This window comes from Bos javanicus, chromosome 1 (assembly GCF_032452875.1).
Source record: "Bos javanicus breed banteng chromosome 1, ARS-OSU_banteng_1.0, whole genome shotgun sequence".
In the NCBI taxonomy this organism is placed as follows: Eukaryota; Metazoa; Chordata; class Mammalia; order Artiodactyla; family Bovidae; genus Bos; species Bos javanicus.
Genome location: NC_083868.1, coordinates 58,858,112 through 58,879,197, shown reverse-complemented (window position 1 = coordinate 58,879,197; position 21,086 = coordinate 58,858,112). Strand labels below are relative to the sequence as shown.

The 21,086-nt window shown below is 38.1% G+C and overlaps 1 protein-coding gene across 5 annotated transcripts in view; it reads right to left on the bottom strand.

Moving 5' to 3' along the window:
- Nucleotides 1-767: 767 nt before the first annotated feature.
- Nucleotides 768-21,086, bottom strand: part of GRAMD1C (GRAM domain containing 1C) — a 99,824-nt gene continuing 79,505 nt past the window's right edge. For all 5 annotated transcript variants that reach the window (XM_061427196.1, XM_061427206.1, XM_061427190.1 and 2 more), the window contains 9 exons: nucleotides 20,819-20,956; nucleotides 15,125-15,243; nucleotides 13,320-13,462; nucleotides 12,453-12,556; nucleotides 10,578-10,754; nucleotides 9,042-9,099; nucleotides 7,064-7,174; nucleotides 6,584-6,689; nucleotides 768-2,426 (listed from right to left, as the gene is read on the bottom strand). In XM_061427196.1, coding sequence (XP_061283180.1) covers nucleotides 2,346-2,426; nucleotides 6,584-6,689; nucleotides 7,064-7,174; nucleotides 9,042-9,099; nucleotides 10,578-10,754; nucleotides 12,453-12,556; nucleotides 13,320-13,462; nucleotides 15,125-15,243; nucleotides 20,819-20,956 — 1,037 coding nt within the window. In that variant the 3' untranslated portion in view covers nucleotides 768-2,345. The remainder of the gene's footprint in view (nucleotides 2,427-6,583; nucleotides 6,690-7,063; nucleotides 7,175-9,041; nucleotides 9,100-10,577; nucleotides 10,755-12,452; nucleotides 12,557-13,319; nucleotides 13,463-15,124; nucleotides 15,244-20,818; nucleotides 20,957-21,086) is intronic.

Below are 21,086 nucleotides of genomic sequence, written 5' to 3'. Positions count from 1 at the left end.
CCACAGCCGGCCGCCGCCCGGGCGGTGCTCCCGCCTCCCCGCGGCGTCCCCGCCGCCCCAGGGCCGGCGGGGTTCAGCGCCGCAGGTCCGTGAGCTTCCGGGTGCCCCGCCCCCGGCGCCGGGGATCCCCGCCCGCTCGCACGTGCGGAGGCCCCCCCTGCCCTAGCGAGGCCCCTCCCCGGCCCGCGGCCCGGGCGCCCGGGGGCGCGGAGGAGCCGAGCTCGGGCTCCCGGAGCCGGTCCAGGCGGTCGGGCCCCGGGCTGGCCCCGCACCTCCGCCCCACCCCGCCCGGCCCCGCGGGTGCCTGCGGGCGGTGCGTGGGCGGGGCAGCCTCGGGAGCCTCGGGTCGGGGAAGGCGCGGAGGCGGAAATACGGGAAACCCCGGAGCCGGGAGGGTTTCCGAAGTACAGGAGAGCCGTGGGTCGGCCAGTCTCAGTGAGACTACAGCAACAGGCGTTGGTGGAGCTCTCCACCGCGAATTGTTACCGATGTACCGCCCCCAAATTCGCTAACCTTCTCTTAAAGGCCCATCCCTGTCCTTGATCTGTTAATTATCCAACTTGTTCATTTTCATGATTTCCGGCAAGCAGTCTGCATTAGACCAGCAGGCTGCATATTAGAAATAAAAACTGCCCTAGGATGAGAGTCCTTTTTGGGTTTTAATTTTGCACAAAAAATTTTTAAAGCGTGTCGGCCCATGTATATATTTTTACTGAAACAGGGTTTCTAGTTTGGGGAGGGTTTGACAGAAAAAGAAGAAAAACAACTTAGACATTTTGGATTTTATTTATACTCAGTTTACATAGGCTCAAATACAGTTAATTGAATGCATACATATTTAGTCATAATTTATAAAGCAACTTTGGTAACTTTCTTTTGAGGTATTTTATGAAGTACAAGTTTTGAGGAAACATCACAAAAATATTCAGCTTCTTATTGACCATTTTTGTGAACTTAACAGAGAACAAGTTTTAGAGTGACAATCCAGTCATTCTTGCTCACAGTCAGACACCTCATAAATCCTTATCAAAAAACCTCCAGGTACCTACACTGGTAGGTAGGTTAGTTGGGATTCACCCAGAGAAACCTGGTTCTCCTCTAATCCAGTCAATACTTTTCTGTCTCTGTGGGCATCGCAAAAATGACTTTAGCAATCCCATGTGGCTTGGATGACTCTGGGCAAAAAAACATTTAAAGACAATTGTTATTCAAACAGTAAGAATATATACAAATTATTCTGCAATGTCTCTCTCTTGTTCCAGGGACATAACTTGTATTAAGACACATATGCCTAACAACTTTGAAAGAGCCAAAGCTCCTGTCTGATTTACAACTTGTCAGTGCACTTGTATTGGGAGATAATGCCCCCCAGAATCTTCATTAAAGAGTTAAAGTTTGTGTCTGGCTTACAACTGACTGACTATAGCCACACGTGAATGAGTAAATAAAGCCATACATGGCTACTGAAAAGTAATCCACAAATTATTTTCAATCAGATGGCTCATTTCCATCATAAAAGTTTGCTAAGCTGAAGCCAAGCTTGGTTCAAGTATGCATTTGCTCCGACACTAAAATGCCCAGGTTTTAACATAATCTTTTTAAAACTCAGAGCACAGTTCTTCATTTTGAGGGTTGGTATCCTACATGTTTCCTTTTCTGAAGTGGACTCTTCTGCCATTTGATGTATGAAGAGGCAAGCTAATTGCACCTCTGACAGCCACCTGAAGAAACACCTATTTCCTTCATACACGACATGGCTGAAGAATCTTTCAGATAATCATCAACATGCAGATTCAAAAGGTTCAACTATTGAATTTCCTTGCTAAATAAATGAAGACACTGTAATATTTACAGTACACAAAGCTATGTTATAATATATGCCTGAAAACTGATCCTTCAAAGATAATAATGATTTAGAGGCTTCTTCCGTTGTCTTCTTTATCCTCTTTAATGTTTACCTGTGAAAACAGCCTAATGGATGCAAACTAATTCTGTGCTAACAGATAAACTTAGAGCATCAAACTTCAAACCTCACTGTGAAAATGAGGCCATACCACTCAGTTCTTTTTGTGTCACAGAACTTCAAATCCACAAAATATTTCATGCTTCACTGGAGAAATTCACAGCTTAGAATTATGTATAAGAAATGAAAGGATGGATTCTTAAGGCTGTCAGAGGCTAATTCTCCAATAACTGTTATTAAAAAGAATGTTCATCTTAGAAGTATGAATAATGAGAAAATATTGAAATGTTCCTATGACCATTCAAATCCTTCATCTTCTGGTTTTCTTCAAGATGTTGTCTTTTGGTTCCACATATCTCTACCATTTTGGTCCTTAAGATCACTAGCTTTGGATAGTCATGCCAGTCTTGTTCTTACTTAGTAGATCAAAGGTTCTCTGAAGCATAATGAGTGAGCTCTTCAACTGCAGAGAAAAATTTTCAAAATCACATTGTTTAAATTTTTCTGATTATTTGTATGCCAAAAGTTTGCATTTAATAAAATTGTCTATACTGATGCCCAAATAAAAGACTGATTATCAAATGCCTTATTCTTAGGTTATCTGTCAGTGTGAAAGGGCTCTTCCAGTTTGCTGCAGTGCTGTACTTCTTCCTACAACATACTGCCGTGTACTCTACCTACCAATAAGTCTATTCATCAGAAAATCCAAAGTGAGGAGCTTGTTTTCTGAAATGGTTTCTGAAGCTGCAGTGGTCTCCCCACCATCCCCTAAACAACTCAAGTTCCACTCCAGGCCTTTGCTTGCTATAATGCTCATGTTCATCTCCACCTATCGAAAACTGAGCCATCCCCACTGTTTCCCCTAATCATCCTGCCTCTAAACTCCTAAATTATTACTACTTACTTTGACACTTAATTTTGTACTTTTTTAAGTAGTCTTTATCATACACATGGACCTCTGATATCTCTAATAAAATTCTAGACAACTTGAGAGCAAAAATTATATCTTATTCTTTTTTGTAGTCATTTTTAAATTCATTCTTTCAAAAAATATTTTTTGTACACCTGTTACATGCTGGGCACTGTGCTAAGTCCTGGGTATATAATGGTGAACCAAATAGGCACTGTTCCTGCTTTCATGGAACTCACAGACTAGTGAGGGACTCAGAACCAAAACAAATAATCACAGCCATAAATATATACTTATACACTATGATACCAAGTTTTTCACTTGAACAACTGGAAGATGATAGTATCATTTTTTGAAATTATTTCAATTAGAGGAGAACTGAGTTTGGCTCAGGATGAAAATTGGATTCTGTTTTAGACACAATCAGTTTGGGGCACCTGTTGCTGCTACTGCTAAATCACTTCAGTCGTGTCCGACTCTGTGCAAACCCATAGACGGCAGCCCACCAGGCTCCCCCATTCCTGGGATTCTCCAGGCAAGAACACTGGAGTGGGTTGCCATTTCCTTCTCCAACGCATGAAAGTGAAAAGTGAAAGTGAAGTCGCTCAGTCGTGTCCAACTCTTAGAGACCCCATGGACTGCAACCTACCAGGCCCCTCCATCCATGGGATTTTCCAGGCAAGAGTACTGGAGTGGGGTGCCATTGCCTTCTCCGGGGCACCTGTTAGCGTCTAGGTAAAGACACCAAGTTAGCAAGTGGCTGTATGAGTCTGGACTTGGAGAAGAGGTCAGGGTGAGACAGATGCTTTGGGAGCCATTGGTGTGTGTGGTATTCTAAGTTAGGGGAGCAGCTGAGATAACCTAAAGGGCAGTAAAGGAGAAGGGAATGGACTCTAATGCAGAAGCCTGCAGCACTGGGCCAGGATGAGGTCAGGTAGAGGAGATGGTTTTAACCAGCAAATAGCAGTTTTACATTATGCTAAGTGAAAGAAGCCAGGCATGAAAGACCATATATTATATGATTCCATTTATATGAAATGTCCAGAATAGGCAAATCCATAAAAACAGAAAGCAGTGATTATCAGGAGCTGAGAGAGTAAGGGATGGGAGTGACTGCTCATGACTCCAGGGCTTCTTTGGGGGATGATAAAAATGCTCTGGAATTAGACAGTAGTCCCTTTTCATTAGTTTAATTATTGATATAATTGTATTTAAGTCTGTTATTACTGATGTTCTTTAGTCACTAAGTCATGTCCAACTCTTTTGCGACCCCACGGACTGTAGCCCTCCCCACCTCTCCCCTAAAGCTCTTCTGTCCATGGGATTCCCCAGGCAAGAATACTGGAATGGGTTGCCATTTCCTTCTCCAGGAGATCTTCCCAACCCAGGGATCGAACCTGTGTCTCCTGCATTGGCAGACAGGTTCTTTACCACTGAGCCACAGGGAAGCCCATAAGATGGTGAGATGGCATTACCAACTCAACACACATGAATCTGGGCAAACTCTGGGAGACAGTGGAAGACAGAGAATCCTGGTGTGCTACAGTCCACGGGGTTGCAAAGAGTCAGACACGACTTAGCAACTGAACAATTAGATAGAGGCGATGGTTGCACTACTTTGTGATTATACTAAAAATCCTTTAAAAAGTGAATGTTATGGTATGTAAGCTATTTCACAATAAAGCTAGGTTTTTTCATGGTTCTAAAGAAGGGAAGATTAGATATATTTCAAGAGAGGAATGGTCAGCTCTGTCAAGTGCTGGCACTGTAAGATGAAAATTCAGAAAAAAGGTACATTAACTTTAAAAGTCAGAGATCCCTGGGAGCTTAGCTTGGACAGTGTCAGTGGAAGAAATCAAGGCAGTGCACACAGAAGAGGGAGGAAGTAGATTAAATACATGCATCCAATTTTTCTCCCTCTTGCAACCCCACCAAAAGCACAGTAAAGGGATTTTTTTTTTTTTTTTTAAGGCATAAATCTACAAGGTCGGGCCAGGGTGGGTGCAGGGGGGATAGAATAGCAACAATAGAAGAGCAACATGACTTTGGAGACTGGAAGGAAGAAGGATGACTTAGCAGCTCTGAAAACACTGAATCCCAAGCCAACAGTAGAAAAAGTTGAGAACCAATCAAATCTACCCTGAAGAATCCTCAAAAGTCTCAGGAATTGACAGGTACCTTTAGAAGTGGGAATAAAGAGGAACTGAAATAAGAATGACTGGATGAACTTTTGAACATGTGGCCTCTCCTACTACCTGGGCAGAAGTCTGAAGTCCTATTTTCTGGACAGGATAAACAGACGATCTTTGGTAGCCTGGCCAGGAGGATGGCAAGACATCAGTAAAAACAGCAGTACATACCAAGAATAGGGATTACACACAAACATGTATACTGTGTGCTCAGATTGTCCCATCGCCCTGCATCCTCTATCCCTCTCCTCAGTAAGCTCCTAAAATGCTGGCAGCCAGCCCTTAATCCTTCAGGGAGGAGATTGAAAGAGTCTTCTCTGTGGAAACTGTCAAGAGTAGAGACCTAAAGATGCCGACATCAGGATTTCTCAACCAGGCCAGCCAGATCTACTGAGAAGTTCAGGGTAGACCAGCCCAGCTCACACGTTAAGAAATTTGGATCCACACAGGCAGACAATTCCATTAAAAAAAAAAAAAAAGAAAATCCAGAGAAATTTGAAATTAAAAAAGTGATAGCAAAAACTGAAAAACTCAGTAGAAGAATTTGAAGATTAAATGAGGAAATTTCTGGGAAGAAGAATAAAAAGGCAAAAAAGATGGAAAGCTGGAAAGAAAAGCTAAGGTTAGACAACCTATCCAACAGAAGGCCAATGCCTGATTACAGGCACTATAGAAATCTCTACTTTTCAATTCTGAAAAGTTGTTTTCTTATTATCTAAAATATATTTATTTCAGTCCTTCTTGTTGTTCAGTCACTAAGTCATGTCCGACTGTTTTCAACTCCATGAACTGTGGCACGCCAGGCTTCCCTGTCCTTTACCATTTCCCTGAGTTTGCTCAAACTCATGTCCAAAGAGTCAGTGAGACTTGAAAAGTACACAAATCTTATAATGGGAGTATTAGTCTTTATTTTTCAAAGGTAATCCTAAGTTTTGATTCATAGAACCAAGCAGCACATATTGATGACAAGAGAGAATGCTTACGGAAAACACCAAAATAACCTAAGTGTTTATTCTTCAATGGGGAACTGGTAAAATAATTATGCCACACATGTACAGTTGAATTCTACATGCTATTAAAAGAAGAAGTGCTTTATATGCTGATATAGAAATATCTCCATGATACACAGTTAATAGATAAAAACAAAATAATGGGCAGTGTATACAATATCTACCATTTCTATAAAAAGAGCTAATGTTAAGCATGAAATCTTATATAGAAGGATCAATAAAAAGAATGAGGTAGATGTATACATACTGATGTGGAGACACCTTCAAATACATTACTAATTGAAAAAAGGAGGGTATGCAATGGTAAGTATAGTGTATTTCCATTTTTTAAAAAAAGTATTGATAAAAGTAACTATATACATAAAATGCATAATCCAGAAACTGGCAAGGTTAGATGCCTCTAGAAGGGATATTTATTCAAATAATGTTATAGTGAATTTCTCTCACAGCCAGAAAAGCAGCTGAATCACTGGGATGAGTACTAAGTACCATGGGACACAGAGGTACCAACCTGTTCCAGCGTCACGATGGAGTCACGGAGCACTCCTTTTAAGCGATGGGCCTGGCCTTTGCTCTTTTGAACAGCTTCCGCTCTTGACACCATATCAGAGGCTAAACTGAAAGAAAAATACCATCTTAAGATCAGGAAATAGGGACTTCCCTGGCAGTCCAGTGGCTAAGACTCTGCGCTTCCAATGCAAGGGGCCCAGGTTTGATCCCTGGTTGGGGAACTGGATCCCACATGCCACAGCTAAGAGTTTGCATGCAGCAACTAAGACCTGGCACAGCCAAATAAATAATTTAAAATTTTTGAAAGATCAAGGGAATGGCTTCTAGCCTTTTCCAGAAACCATTAGTCCCATAAATTTGCAGGTAAAACAAAACAGTATATGACTAAAGAGAAGTTGGCAGCAAACTCTCTAAAACTGGACTTAAATTTTCTGCAGCACAGGAATTATTGAAGTAATAGGTTGTGGAAGGGAAGACTTACTTTAAAGATTTCTCTTCTTGGAGATGAAGACGGTAAACAGACTGAGCAGCATATTCTATCTTTGACAACTTCAGAGACAGCATCACATTCAGCAAAACTAGCAACAGCAAACTAGACAGAGAAAATCAGACCTGGTTAATCCACTCTCATTCAGACCTAAAGCATTGCTAATGCTGAAGAGACATGCAAAAGCTTCAAAAATGCATATTACCCAGACTAGTTTCCAATTAGTTATTATTTAAATTAATTATTCCTATTTTATTGTATGAAATAATAACTTTAAGTACTAAGTGGATGTTGAGGGAAAAGTTGGAAAGTAACTACTTGCAAGTAACTTCATGTGAGGACAATGAAGTCCTCAAATAAGCAGGTTGGGATTGTCCCTGACGTCTCTCCTCTCTGCCAGGTATCCTAACCAGTGTTGATGTGCAACCACCAGCCTAGAAATCTACCACATTAGCTTTCAAGATCTATTTTGGGGTACTTTTGTCTAAAGCAATTATACATGCATAGTACTGTACTTCAGAAAGGAAATGAAGATCAACATGGATTTGCTCTTAGATAGATCATTATGTACCTCTTATTCCCAGTGGAAGCCAAAACAAATGCACATTCAGCAAAAATTCCTTCTGGTTCAACTTAGACAAAATTTCAAATCCCAAACAGACATCAATGGTATCATATATAAAATGCTACTTGTTAAGTACGCTTACTTTGTTGGTATTCACAACAGCATGTCAAGTGAATGAATGTATCTCATTATATATATATATGCAAATACATAGGTGACGTCATATCTCTTATTTTTTCCTGTTAAAATATTGACTTGCGTTAAAATATATAGTATTCACTTTTACCCATCCTGAAGATGAAAACTAAGGTAGTAGCAAAAAAATCAAATCTATGAAATGGCATAAAAATCAACATTTAATATCTGACTATAAATTTTCTGCAAAGTGATACAAAAGATCACAGATAATATATACTATTCAAAATTGTCACAGCAAATCAATTTAAGCAGAATATGAAAAGCTTTTATAAAACTTGAAGGTACAACAAACATTTTCTATGTTCTGAAGTCTATAATCAGAAAAAAAAAGGCTGATATAATTCAAAAAATACACCCAGAGCGTATCATCCAGTCAGAACTAATTCAATTAAATCTGATGGACTACCCCATGATCCAAGTATAGCCATGAAGATAACAGGAGTCTAAATATGACTCACAGAGAAGATTCCAAAAGAACACTCTGAGATTCAGACTAATTACTTGAGTATTTCTCATCCTACAACCCTCAGATTACTTGCGTCAGAATAACCTGTGCAGTGTGTTTTAGAATACTACTGATTCTTGATCCCTACTGAAAACCTACTGACTTAATCTATAGTATTGGAGCTCAGAAATTTATGTTTAATAATTTTTAAAATTTAGTTTTAAATTTTATTTATTGGCCATGCCACACAACTTGTGGGATCTTAGCTCTCAGACCAGGGACTGAACCTAAGTCCCCTGCATTGGAAGCACAGAGTCCTAACACCTGGGCCACCGGGGAAGCCCTGAAATCAGTAGTTTAGCAAGTGATTCTTATGTATAGTAAAGAATAAGGACCACTGGTCTACTATAATGGAGTAAAATAGCATTTTGGGGATTTTAGCAGCCTGCATATATCAATATTCCCTTTAAGTTTATGGTATTTCCCTAAAAACCTATGATGGTAAAAACAAATCAAATTAACTTAAAAAACAAAAACATTTACTGAATGTGTATTTGGTATTCCCTTGCATTTAACAGTTCTTCTGAAAATCATTCAAAACTACCAGAGTGAAACATATAAAATTACTGTTTATGTAGGCCAAAATTGGTCAAATAGTAGTAATGTCTATACAATAATATACAAATATTTTCAAATCTTTTTGGAAACCATTAAAAGATTAAGTGAGGGCACAAGCAAAATAAGCACTCAACACAAATACTTACAAAATACTCATCACCACAATAAGGACGGTGTTATAGCTTTCAATTTCCTTTTTCTTTCCTGCAAATTACAAAAACAGAAGGCTATCTGAGACTCAGGGTTGTGATTAAAACTGGTAAAAGTTTAACTTCATTTGAAAAATACTGGAGAAGAAATTTGTAAAATTATTTGTAAAGACATAGTGAGTTAGGGTGCACCCTTCTTTGACTTCTGATATTCTAAGCAATATTAAACAAATCTACAAAAAGAAACCTTATATCAGTTCTGCAAATTTGACCTACATTACAAATTAATTTGTTCTAAAATTAAGTAAGCAATTCAATATATCATGAATGATCTCTAAATTTCATCTCTGCAAATATTTGAGTTAGTTCTATGTATATAAGTCTTTGCTCCTTAAAAAAATTTTTTGATATCATCCTCCCCTGTTCTTTGTTGCCCAAATTTTGTTGCCAAATCCCAAAATTAAATAGTCATTAGGTTTAAATGTTAGAAAAATATATTCACACTAAGGTGTTGGAGAGGACTCTTGAGAATCCCTTGGACAGCAAGGAGATCCAACAAGTCCATCCTAAAGGAAATCAGTCCTGACTATTCAATGGAAGGACTGATGCTGAAGCTGAAACTCCAATACTTTGGCCACCTGATGCGAAGAACTGACTCATTTGAAAAAGACCCTGATGCTGGGAAAAATTGAAGGTGGGAGGAGAAGGGGACTACAGAGGGTAAGATGGTTGGATGGCATCACCGACTCTATGGACATGAGTTTGAGTAAGCTCTGGGAGTTGGCGATGGACAGGGAAGCCTGGCATGCTGCAATCCATAGGGTCACAAAGAGTTGGACACAACTGAGTGACTGAACTGAACTGAACTGAAGATATAAACCTTAGAAGAGGATCTGATAATGTAGAAGGATGAGGGTGTATGACAGCTTCTTATTTCTGAGAGGGAGGGTGTTATAGTTAGTAGGGACAAGATGTCTTCAAAATTAAATGCAGAGATAATAAAAGTCAAATTCTATCTCTGAAGTTTTACTGAGCTGGCCCTGACAGTATATAAAGATTAAAAGCATACAATCATTGTAGTAGATTCAAGGGTAGAAATCAAATGTCTGTAAATGCCTGGCAGAAAATTAACGAATGAAGCATCCCTCAGTGGGCGAGAGTGATAGGGACCAGTGACCTGGCAAAAGTACACACTCAGTTATATGAGGCAGATACTGCTAGGCTCCAACTGATCGACTGCTGCTCTGAAGGCATGTGGGTCCAGCGCTATCAGATCTGAGTTTTTATATAAAAATGTCCAGTTTTTAAAATACCAGGTAAGTCCAGTACAGTACTTCTATTGGCCACATGGCTGCCATTTTGCAACTGCTCCTTTATGTATTATTCAGAGTTTGACAAATATTATCAGAAAAGAAGAGAAAAGGAGCTCTCCTAACTGACCTGGCTTATAAACAAGAGGTATATTCTGCTTCATATAAGTAAATCTATAAAGACAAAAAGAGCTTTTATCTTTGTTTACCAGGTAACAGCTACCTGTAATATCCCCTTTGGCCTCTAAACTCATATCTCCAGAAGAACGCTGAGAAGAAATTTTAGGAGCTGTTTCTGCTGTTCTGTTGAATGTTCGCCTTCTCCTTCGCAGGCCAGTAAGTTTTCCAGGGTCTTCCATGGACTGATTTACCATAGATTCTTCCATTAATAAATCTGATTCTAAAAGGAAAAAAATAATCTTTAGATAGTGGAGAAATCTTCTCAGCTATAATATACAGAAGGGTTGGTTGTTGTTTGTTCTCAGTTTGCTTTTTTTTTAAGCCTCGGTAACTTTTACTTAATAGCTTTACTTAATAGTTAAGCCTTGGTAACTATTACTCAGGTTTCTTATGGCCTAGATTCAAACTTTACTCTTAATGAAAAGTTACAGAGTGTACAATGATCCCATAACGAGGTTTCATTATTCCAGGAAAAATGAACTGTATTAATTAATGATGGGAACCATCAGAACAGATTTGCCATGTGACATATTAAATATTAATGTAAAGATTTCAGTTATGGAAACAACAGGCTACCCACTTACATTGGGTCCCTAGAAAGATTTCCAAGATAGATTATAGTACTTGATCATCAATCTCAAAGGAAGAAGCAGCATGCTGCTGCTGCTAAGTCACTTCAGTCGTGTTCGACTCTGTGCGACCCCACAGACGGCAGCCCACCAGGCTCCCCTGTCCCTGGGATTCTCCAGGCAAGAACACTGGAGTGGGTTGCCATTTCCTTCTCCAATGCATGAAAGTGAAAAGTGAAAGTGAAGTCGCTCAGTCATGTCTGACCCTCAGCGACCCCATGGACTGCAGCCTACTAGGCTCCTCTGTCCATGGGATTTTCCAGGCAGGAGTACTGGAGTGGGGTGCCATTGCCTTCTCCTAAGAAGCAGCATACAATAGTTCTAATTTACAATGTTCTAATTTGCAAAAAAAAAGAAGCATTGGTAAAGAAAGTCTGCAAACAATCTAAAAACTTTGTTTTTCTCAATTGTTTTGACCTTTCCCTTCACCAGACTTTTCATTAGAAGTTCATTATCTATCAGCCAAACTTATCTTTGAGTTTCTCTTTCCTTGCTCATGATTTGGAGTTTAATAATGAAACAGGCAATGAGAAAGCAAGGAAAATAAATAACCAGCAAACCGGCTAGTGAAGCCTTTACCCTGAGTTTATTGGCCACCACCTTTTCTTTAACTAAATTAATCACATTCATGTATATGTGTGTGTGTATATATATGTGACATATATATGTGTATATATATGTCATATATATGTATAATTTTTCTTCATATTCTTTGGAATATCCAAAGAGAACAACTACATCACTTCCCCTCCACCAAATCCATACATGTACATGGTCCCATGGCTAAGTGGGCCTGTGTAAACCCAGGAGAACTACATCGGTAAGGGAGGTATGGGCCTGAGGACTCTCCAGACCTTCTTCATGAGCACAGTACATGTTTATAATCAGGTCACCCAGCCCCTCACTGTAGTCAGCTTCCTTGGCTCCTTGCAGAGGGAGGGAGTGTGACAGCTCCTAACTGTGTGATCCCGGAAAAGTCACTTAACCTCTCTCTGTTTTGATATTTCTTCTTTAGTAAAATGGGAAAAAAAATTATAGGTTTGCAGTGAGTTGATATTTATAAAACACACAGGGCAACATCTGGCATATCATAAACATTATATAAGTGTTTGGTAGATCAATGAAAATTAGAAGTTTTTAAATTTTAAGTGTAACAGTTGGAACCACTTCAGTAAGAGTCATTCCAATGCCATCTACCAGTTCCTACTATGAATCCAATTGAAGAATCCATCCATTCTGTTAATAAATGCCATTCTTACAAAAGTAGACAAATCAAGAAATTTACAAACCAAGCTGTTTGAAATAATCTGCCAGCGAACTCCAGGAATTCTTCTCAATTAAAGATTTGATAATAGCCCATGGTTGTTTTTTGTATTTCAAATCTGTTGAAACTCTAATGAATAAGGAAGGAAGAAGAATATTTAATTTACAAGATTTAATCACATTATGAACACTGCAATTAAATGTAGGAATGAATTCAGTGAAAAGCCAAAAGGATGTAAAGTCACTAAGACTACAAATAAAATTGCTCACTGAAAATAAATTCTTTAAAAAAATTACTGGGAGCTGCTAATAATTTCATCAACTTGGCATTTTATTTCTTTGCTTTCTCAAACTCTGAATTTTCTTTATTTAAATAGCAATAAAGGCTCAAAATAAACTAAATTTCCTAAATGCCGTGTATAAAAAATCTCTAGTGGTCATACATTAGCTGAAAGTCACTACGCTAGCTGAGACTAGGGCAAGTATATGATGGGCCCAGCACCACCTTCAACATACCAACATTTCTGGCCTCCCACTGCAACAGAGCTGTTTACTGCCCACCACATGCTCCTCAAATCTCCCAACCCTCTTGCCGTTAAACAGGGTCCTGGAACCATTCTGGCCACTGGATTGTGAGCACAACTCTATAGCTCTCTCTCCTCTGGTAGTAACCGAAATGATACATATTCTGGATTGTGCAGCCCCAGAGGTCAAAGCCTCATCAGCCTGGGTTCTTGAGTGAGGCTTCCCACCCTTTGCTGACCACCAGTGGACATGCAAAGTAAGAAATAAAGTTTTGTTGTGTAAAACTGCAACTAAGATTTCAGGATTGATACATTGCCAGCATACAATGTAGCCTGTCCTGACTAAAACACTCCTTTACAGTAGCTCACCTCAGTCGGCATTTCTGCTTTGAAGATGGGATGATACAGTATCTGTTGAGAGTATAGAAGTAATCATGGTAGGGGACATCATGTGTCAGTACTTCTGCATCTACCAAATAAAACTGTGCTTCCCAACTTTCTTTATACAGTCTCTGCCAAAATAAGATGAAATTTTTTTGCACGTACATGTTTAATACATGAAATTCCCTGCCAACTTAGAACATGTATACCAGAATTCCTTCTCACAAATTACAAAAAAACATGAGGAGCCTAAATACAAAGCCAGAAGGGCCTCCACGTTGCTATGTAATCTACAAATTGAGAAGAAGGGATGTGCAGACATAGCATTTGCTGCCTCTCTGTCATTTCATTGTATAACTTTTTCCCTTCACTTTAGGCATGCATAGGAGAAAAAAACTACATGATCTCTCATCTATGTTAGCAGTTTATTAAGAATTTCAAATGTTCCTGGTAGAGGAACAATTCAAAATTCAATTGAACAAAGCCAGGACCCCACCTTAAAATTCATTAAAGTTTAATAAAAACCACTCTTCACCAAAAAAATGAAGGAAGGGGACAACCAGACAAAACACTGCTTTCCCTAAATAGGCTTTGAAGTGGTTGCTGGCCAACTCTTTCTCATTTTAACTGTACCTATTCTATTTATCCTCTAAAGTTATCAAAGACTATCAGATACCAAAAAGAAACTTCCCTTAAATGTTTGGAAATCTTTGGAAGAGAAAATTTTAAGTCCTTTTGAACAATGATGGACAAAAACTATGATAGCAAAACTAATTCAGATGTTAATAGATGTTTTCTAACTCTGCAGAACAGATATACTATACAGATACACAGTACTTCAACAAAACCGGCCGAACATAAACTCAGTATATGACAGTGCCTGCTGGTCACAGAGTAGACAGAGCATTAAATACCTAACATTCTCTTCCTCACATGTCATAGCAGCCATCTAGTTATTTGGCCCTAACCCTTGACATGATCCTGTAAATCAGATTCCAGTAGTATTCTTTTAAAAAAAAAAAAAAACACCTATTATGAAAAAGTTCAAACATATACAAGAGTAGAAATGAACATTACACAATGAACCCTCATCAGTTCATCAACCAGCTTCAATATTAACTCACATCCAGTCCTGTTTCATCTGTATCTCTCCCCACATTCCCTCCCTCCACCTTCATCTTCTGCCTAGCTACTTTTAAAAGATATCCTAACCACCAATATAATTTCATTCAAAAACACATCAGTATATTTCTCTATCAATTGTTCAGTGGTGGTGGTGGTCTAGTCACTCAGTTGTGTCTGACTCTTGTGACCCCATGGACTGTAGCCTGTCACGTTCCTCTGTCCTTGGGATTTCCCAGGCAAAAATCCTGGAGTGGACTGCCATTTCCTTCTCCAGGGGATCTTCCCAACACAGGGATTGAAACCACATCTTCTGCATTGTAGGTGGATTCTTTACCACTGAGTCACCAAAGGATTCCATAAAATTCCTCAGTATATCCCTTTAAAAGATAAATGCTCTTTGCTTTAAAATATAACAACCGTACCATTACAGAACATAGAAATGAACAATTTCTTAAATCTCAGAAAAGCCTTTTTACAGTTAGCTTTTATGTCGATTTGTTTATGTGCCTCTTAAACTCTTTTAACCTGTAAACAGTTTCTCTTTCCTTTTTTGTCTTGCTGTATACTTGTTGAAACTGTCTTGTAAATTGGTGACTAGGACCTATGACAGGCATCTTTTCTCTTTGCACACGCATGGTTCTTTTGGAATACTGGCGGCATAGACATACCTGCTTTTCAGTGGCCGTGGTACACTTTCCAGTTAGCGGATTGTTAAGGACTATAGTGTAAGTCATCGTTCTCAGCCGGTCACCTCCAGGTTCCACATTCCAAGGGGTAGATACTACATCTAATCACAGCAAAAAAAGAGTTAGTTAAAAGAGTAATTTGAAGAGTACGGCTTGTGATGGAATCAAAGAGAGAGTTTTTGAGCTATTTAAATTTTTATTTGTGACCAGTTCTAACTTCCTTATAACTGTATTATTCATTTAACATTAAAGAAGAGTAAAGTCACATCAGGCACTCTTCTTGCATGTGACATTCACCTCATCTCTGATCCATTTACTTCTAAATTGTTGTCTATTCAAACATTTTTTCTTTTCTCTAGAAGATAAAATTAAAAGCGTATCATCAGTGGGCTTCTTTTTAAAGTTCCCAGTACCTACAAAGAGAAGTAATGGTGTCCACTTATCAGAGACAGAACATTTCAACACCTCCATCATCAAGGACAAGACCTTGAAAGACATTTGTCCTTAATGTAGCAATATGATCTGATCTCAACTTGTGGAGAAATCATATCAATGAGAAATCATACAATGTTAATGGCTTCTTTGCCAAGATCTTTAATCAAGGAGGGGGCAATGGAATATAAATAAACTACATAACCTTTTCTATATGAAGAAAGCTCTAGAAAAATCTATCTTTATGGCAAAATTTTGTAAAAATTCTATTTCTTTTGCTTAGCAACACACTTTGAACAGAAATACTGTGGTATTGGAGAAGACTCTTGAGAGTCCCTTGGACTGCAAGAAGATCAAACCAGTCAATCCTAAAGGAAATCAGTCCTGAATATTCATTAGGACTGATGCTGAAGCTGAAACTCCAATACTGTGGCCACCTGATGTGAAGAATTGACTCATTTGAAAAGACCCTGATGCTGGGAAAGATTGAAGGTGGGAGGAGAAGGGGACGACAGAGGATGAGATGGTTGGATGGCATCACCAACTCTATGAACGTGAATTTGAGTAAGCTCCGGGAGTTGGTGATGGACAGGGAAGCCTGGCGTGCTGCAGTCCATGGGGTCACAAAGAGTCAGACACGACTGAGTGTCTGAACTGAACATCTTTAGAACATAACACCATATAACAAAGTTCATTTAACAAGCTAACACTAGGAAAATACAGGTAACAGCATCATGAACTCTATTCAAAGATCTGACTAAGTCACCTAGCACAACTGTTCTTGTTGTTGTTATTTAGTTGTTAAGTCGTATCTGACTCCTTGTGACCCCATGGACTGTAGTTTGCCAGGCTCCTCTGGCAAGAATACTGGAGTCGGTTGCCATTTCCTTCTCTAGGGGATCTTTCTAACCCAGGGATCCAACCCAGGTCTCCTGCATTGTAAGCAGACTCTGAGCCACCTGGGAAGCCCTACCTAGCACAATGGACTTAGGCAATTAGTATATCTGGCTGCTGCACATCAATATCCTAAAACAGAAGCTTTTATCTAACCTACTACCCATCATCAAAGGAAAGGAAACAAGGCTTTATGATATATTCAATTTTATTTAACTTCTTTCAGTCAGCTAAGCCCAGGGATTTAATGAGGGATCCTGAAGCTGCCTGTTGCTTATCTTTTGCAAAAAAATTTTGCAAGTAAATTAAACAGGCAACATCTCAAATTATGGGATCTACAATACAGAATTTGTTTAAAACATGATTTATTTAGGTGTACAAGAGATATAAAATTAATTATAAAATACTTTGTAAAATATCACTTTGGTCATATGTCAGCCTGTTTCAGAAAAATTATACAAATAGTTCATTGTTAACCAGTGACTAAATTTAAAGATATCATTGAATTCTGCCATTAAAACTGCACACTATTCAACAAAGATAAAAGTCTCTCTTTCACTTGTATTTTCATCAGTGTTACCAACAAGCCTATTGAATATCACGTGCCAGAATGTTACAACATTTTGGAATAGTCAAGCCCCTGGTACCTAAGTAAATTTCATCATAATATAAAGAACAGATGAAGTTATAAGAAAAAAATGGCAACAGTATACAAAAAGACATATGAGCCATTTTGATACAATAAGTTGAAGTAATCAAAAGCAAAAATTGCAAAATAAATAATTCAAGAATCCTTTGATGTAATAAAATGTAAAAATTGGTGAATCTTCACATCCACTAGGGTAACTATTATCACAAAAACCGGAAAATAAGAGGTTGGCTAGATATGGAGAAATTGGAACTTTTATGCAGTGCTGGTGGGACTGTAAAATGATACAGCCACTGTGGAAAACAATATGGCAGTTCTTCAAAAAATTAAATACAGAATTACCTTATGATCCATTTCTACTTCTAGTTCTTACCCAAAGGAACCAAGAGCAGGGATTCAAACAGATACTTGTACACCAGTGTTCACAGTAGCAGCATCCACAATAACTAAAAAGTGGAAATAACTCAAAACTCCACTGATAAAGGCGTAGGTATACAAAATGTGGCATAAACATACAATGGTTTAGCATTTATTCTTTAAAAGGAATGAGATGAAATCCATACTGCAATATGGATAAACCTTGAATACATCATGCTAAGTGAAATAAGCAGTCACAAAGAAACAAATACTGTAAGCGTGGTATTGGAGAAGACTCCTGAGAGTCCCTTGGACTGCAAGGAAATCAAACCAGTCAATCCTAAAGGAAATCAGTCCTGAAAATTCATTGGAGGGACTGATACTGAGGCTGAAGCTCCAATACTTTGGCCACCTGGTACAAAGAGCTGACCCATCAGAAAAGACCCTGATGCTGGTAAAGATTGAAGGCAAGAGAAGGGGATGATAGAGGATGAGATGGTTGGATGGCATTACCGACTCAATGGGCATGAGTTTGAGCAAGCTCCGGGAGACAGTGAAGGACAGAAAAGCCTGGCGTGCTGCACTCCATGGGGTCCCAAAGAGTCAGACAGCTGCGTGACTGAACAACAAAAGCATAGAAAAATTCATAGAGGCAGAAAGTAGAATGGTGTTCATCAGGAGATGGGGAGAGGGGAAAATGGAGCGTTACTGTTTACCAGGGACAGAGTTTCAGTTTGGGGAAGATGAAAAGTTCCAGCAATGGTGATGGGTACACAATAATGTGAATGCACTTAATGCCACTGAACTGTACACTTTAAAATTATTAAAATGGTAAGTTTTATGTTATGTGCAGAAATAATACCACAATAAAAAAGACTGGTGAATGTAGGTGATGGGTAGGTTTCATTATACTATTCATGCAACTTTTCTAAAGCTTTGCATTTTTTTCAGAATTAGAAAATTGAATAAAAAGACTTAAAACTGAGCTTTACATTATAAAAATAGTGTCCTATAACCATAAACAAAGATTTTAAAGAATTCAAATTAAGTGATTTTTATTAAAAATTATTAAGAATAATTATTATTCTTAATAATTTAAAATAAATTTTAATTATAAAAAAATAGATCCAGAAGTAGCCATTTTAGTGCTGAAATTAGGTTAAATCCACAAATAACTGACCATACTATATTATCGCATTAAACTCTTAATAGTTTAAAAAGAAGCTTTTGAAACCTGTTCTCAAGAAATGCAACTTTGATTACCAGATAACAAATTCAGAAGATAATAGAATAGTGTGCAATCATAAGCAGATTATCTCTTTGGGGGCAAACCTTCTGACTAATTCTAGGTCTAATGGCAACACGCCTATAACTATTTATACTTGTGATAAGCCAGAAGCCTTTGCTTCCCAAAGCCATTTATAGCATCAGATGGCAAACACAGTCATCCATACTGAAGCTAGATATGATATCAGACACCAAACGCAGCTGTGATTTAAAAAAAAAAAACACCTTCATTTTGTACCAACGTGGAATAACATAGCTAGTTCCCTCTGGGCCTTTCCAGCCATAAAAATGGCAGTGCAATATCAACAGGCATCGTCTTAGAAAATTAAGAGATACAAAATATCCAGCTCTTCTGGAATGGCAAATTCTCCAGGCAGACATGAATAGCAAGAACATACAAAATAGATTCAGAACAGATACAATGTTAAACATGAGCTACTGAGTGAAAAGAAAGATTTATATCCCTCAGGTATTATACATTTTTAAAACTGGAAGAACAGGGGAAAAATTAATTATTTTTAAAAACATGACATTTAATATAACCACAAGATAATAGCTATCAATCAGAAATTGCTTTGCTACTCTACTATGAATAATAAGAAAAAAATTACTTTTTTATATCTAGTCTGTATCAATGTTATAACCTATGAATATGTAATTATGTTTACATAAAAGTTTCAAATAAAGGAATAACATCTAATGGTTAATAAAATGGTTAGATTATACATCATATTTAACTTGACTCTCTTTGACTATGTCAAATGACTCAGCTTATATGGATCTCTGCCACTGGTGTTTTCTAATTTTATATAGCAAGTTAAACCATATGCTCCCAAAGTTTCTAAGATATCTTGAAATATTTAGGATAAATTCAATTTCAGGTTGGCTATATGCTTCTTTGAGATGTTTACCAAAATAGAACTTTTAACACATAATCAATAAAATCTTTTTTATAACTACCTTCCTAATTGGAATATTTTCATTAAGGTAGACCATAGGCATTGCAACCTCAAGTCTCCATGAATTTGCAGAAAAAACATACATGTGTACCACTACCCAAATCAAGATAGAGAACTTTACCAGCATCCCAGAAGCTCCCTTCCAGTCTTTATCCACCCACAGCAGTCCCCACAGCAGTTAAATACTCTGCTGCTTTTATGTCTATAAATAAGTTTTACCTCGTTTTGAACTTTAAATAAAGAAATCACAGTATGTACTATTTTACGTCTGACTTCTCTTGCTTAATACTACACCATACCCATAAGATTTATATGTATTGTTAGCAGCAGTTGTTTTTTTTTTTCATCGCCACACAGTATTCTTTTGTGTGAACATACATCTGTTTATCCATTCTACTACTGGTGGATATTTGGGCTGTTTTGAGTTTGGGGGCGATTATAAATAATGCTGCTATGAACACGGCAGTACACGTCTTTCAGAGTACACTGGTACCCATTTCTGAAGGTTATATGTATCTAGTAGATACCACCAAATCATTTTGCAAAGTGGCTATACTAGTTCGTACTCCACTAGAATCCAATTGGCTTCCTAGGTGGCACTAGTGGTAAAGAACCCATCTGCAAATGCAGGAGACACAGAGGTGCAGGTTTGATCCCTGGGTCAGGAAGATTCCTGGAGGACGGCATGCCAACCCACTCCAGTATTCTTGCCTAGAGAATCCCACGGAGCCTGGCGGGCTACAGTCCATAGGGTCTCAAAGAGTTGGATACAACTGAAGCAACTCAGCACACATGCACAGAATCCAACTATTCCACAATGGAATCCTTTTAAATGGGGCTCAACCCAGTTGAACTGCTATATTAATAAATAAATGGAGTTTTAGTTCTCAAAGGGTCTGAACTTAATAGTAGGTAAGATCTGACTAATTGAAAAATTATACTGTTTACATGTGATTTTACCCAAAACACCTAAACACCAGTTTCTACATCACCAAAATAAAATTGAAGCCTGTCTAATTTTTCCCTTTGACAACATAAACTTTCTAAGGATAATAAAATTCTCCCACATTTATCATTAGATAAGAACACAAGACCAACCTATTATATTTCTAGAATTAGAAAATCTCTGCATAAAGCGTGAACTGGTGAACAGCAATTCAAACATTCTTTCAGCACTGATATGAAACACACGGTTGATATAAAGTCTTCCATGAAGGTCTTTCTCAAGAATGTTTTCTGGGGAAACAAAAAACACAAAACAAAAAGGGAAGACATCAAAGAAAGGTAATTTCAAAGTTTCATTTTGTTTGTTTTGGGCACAAAATGGCTTTTAAATGTGATTACAATGATCACAGCACATTACATG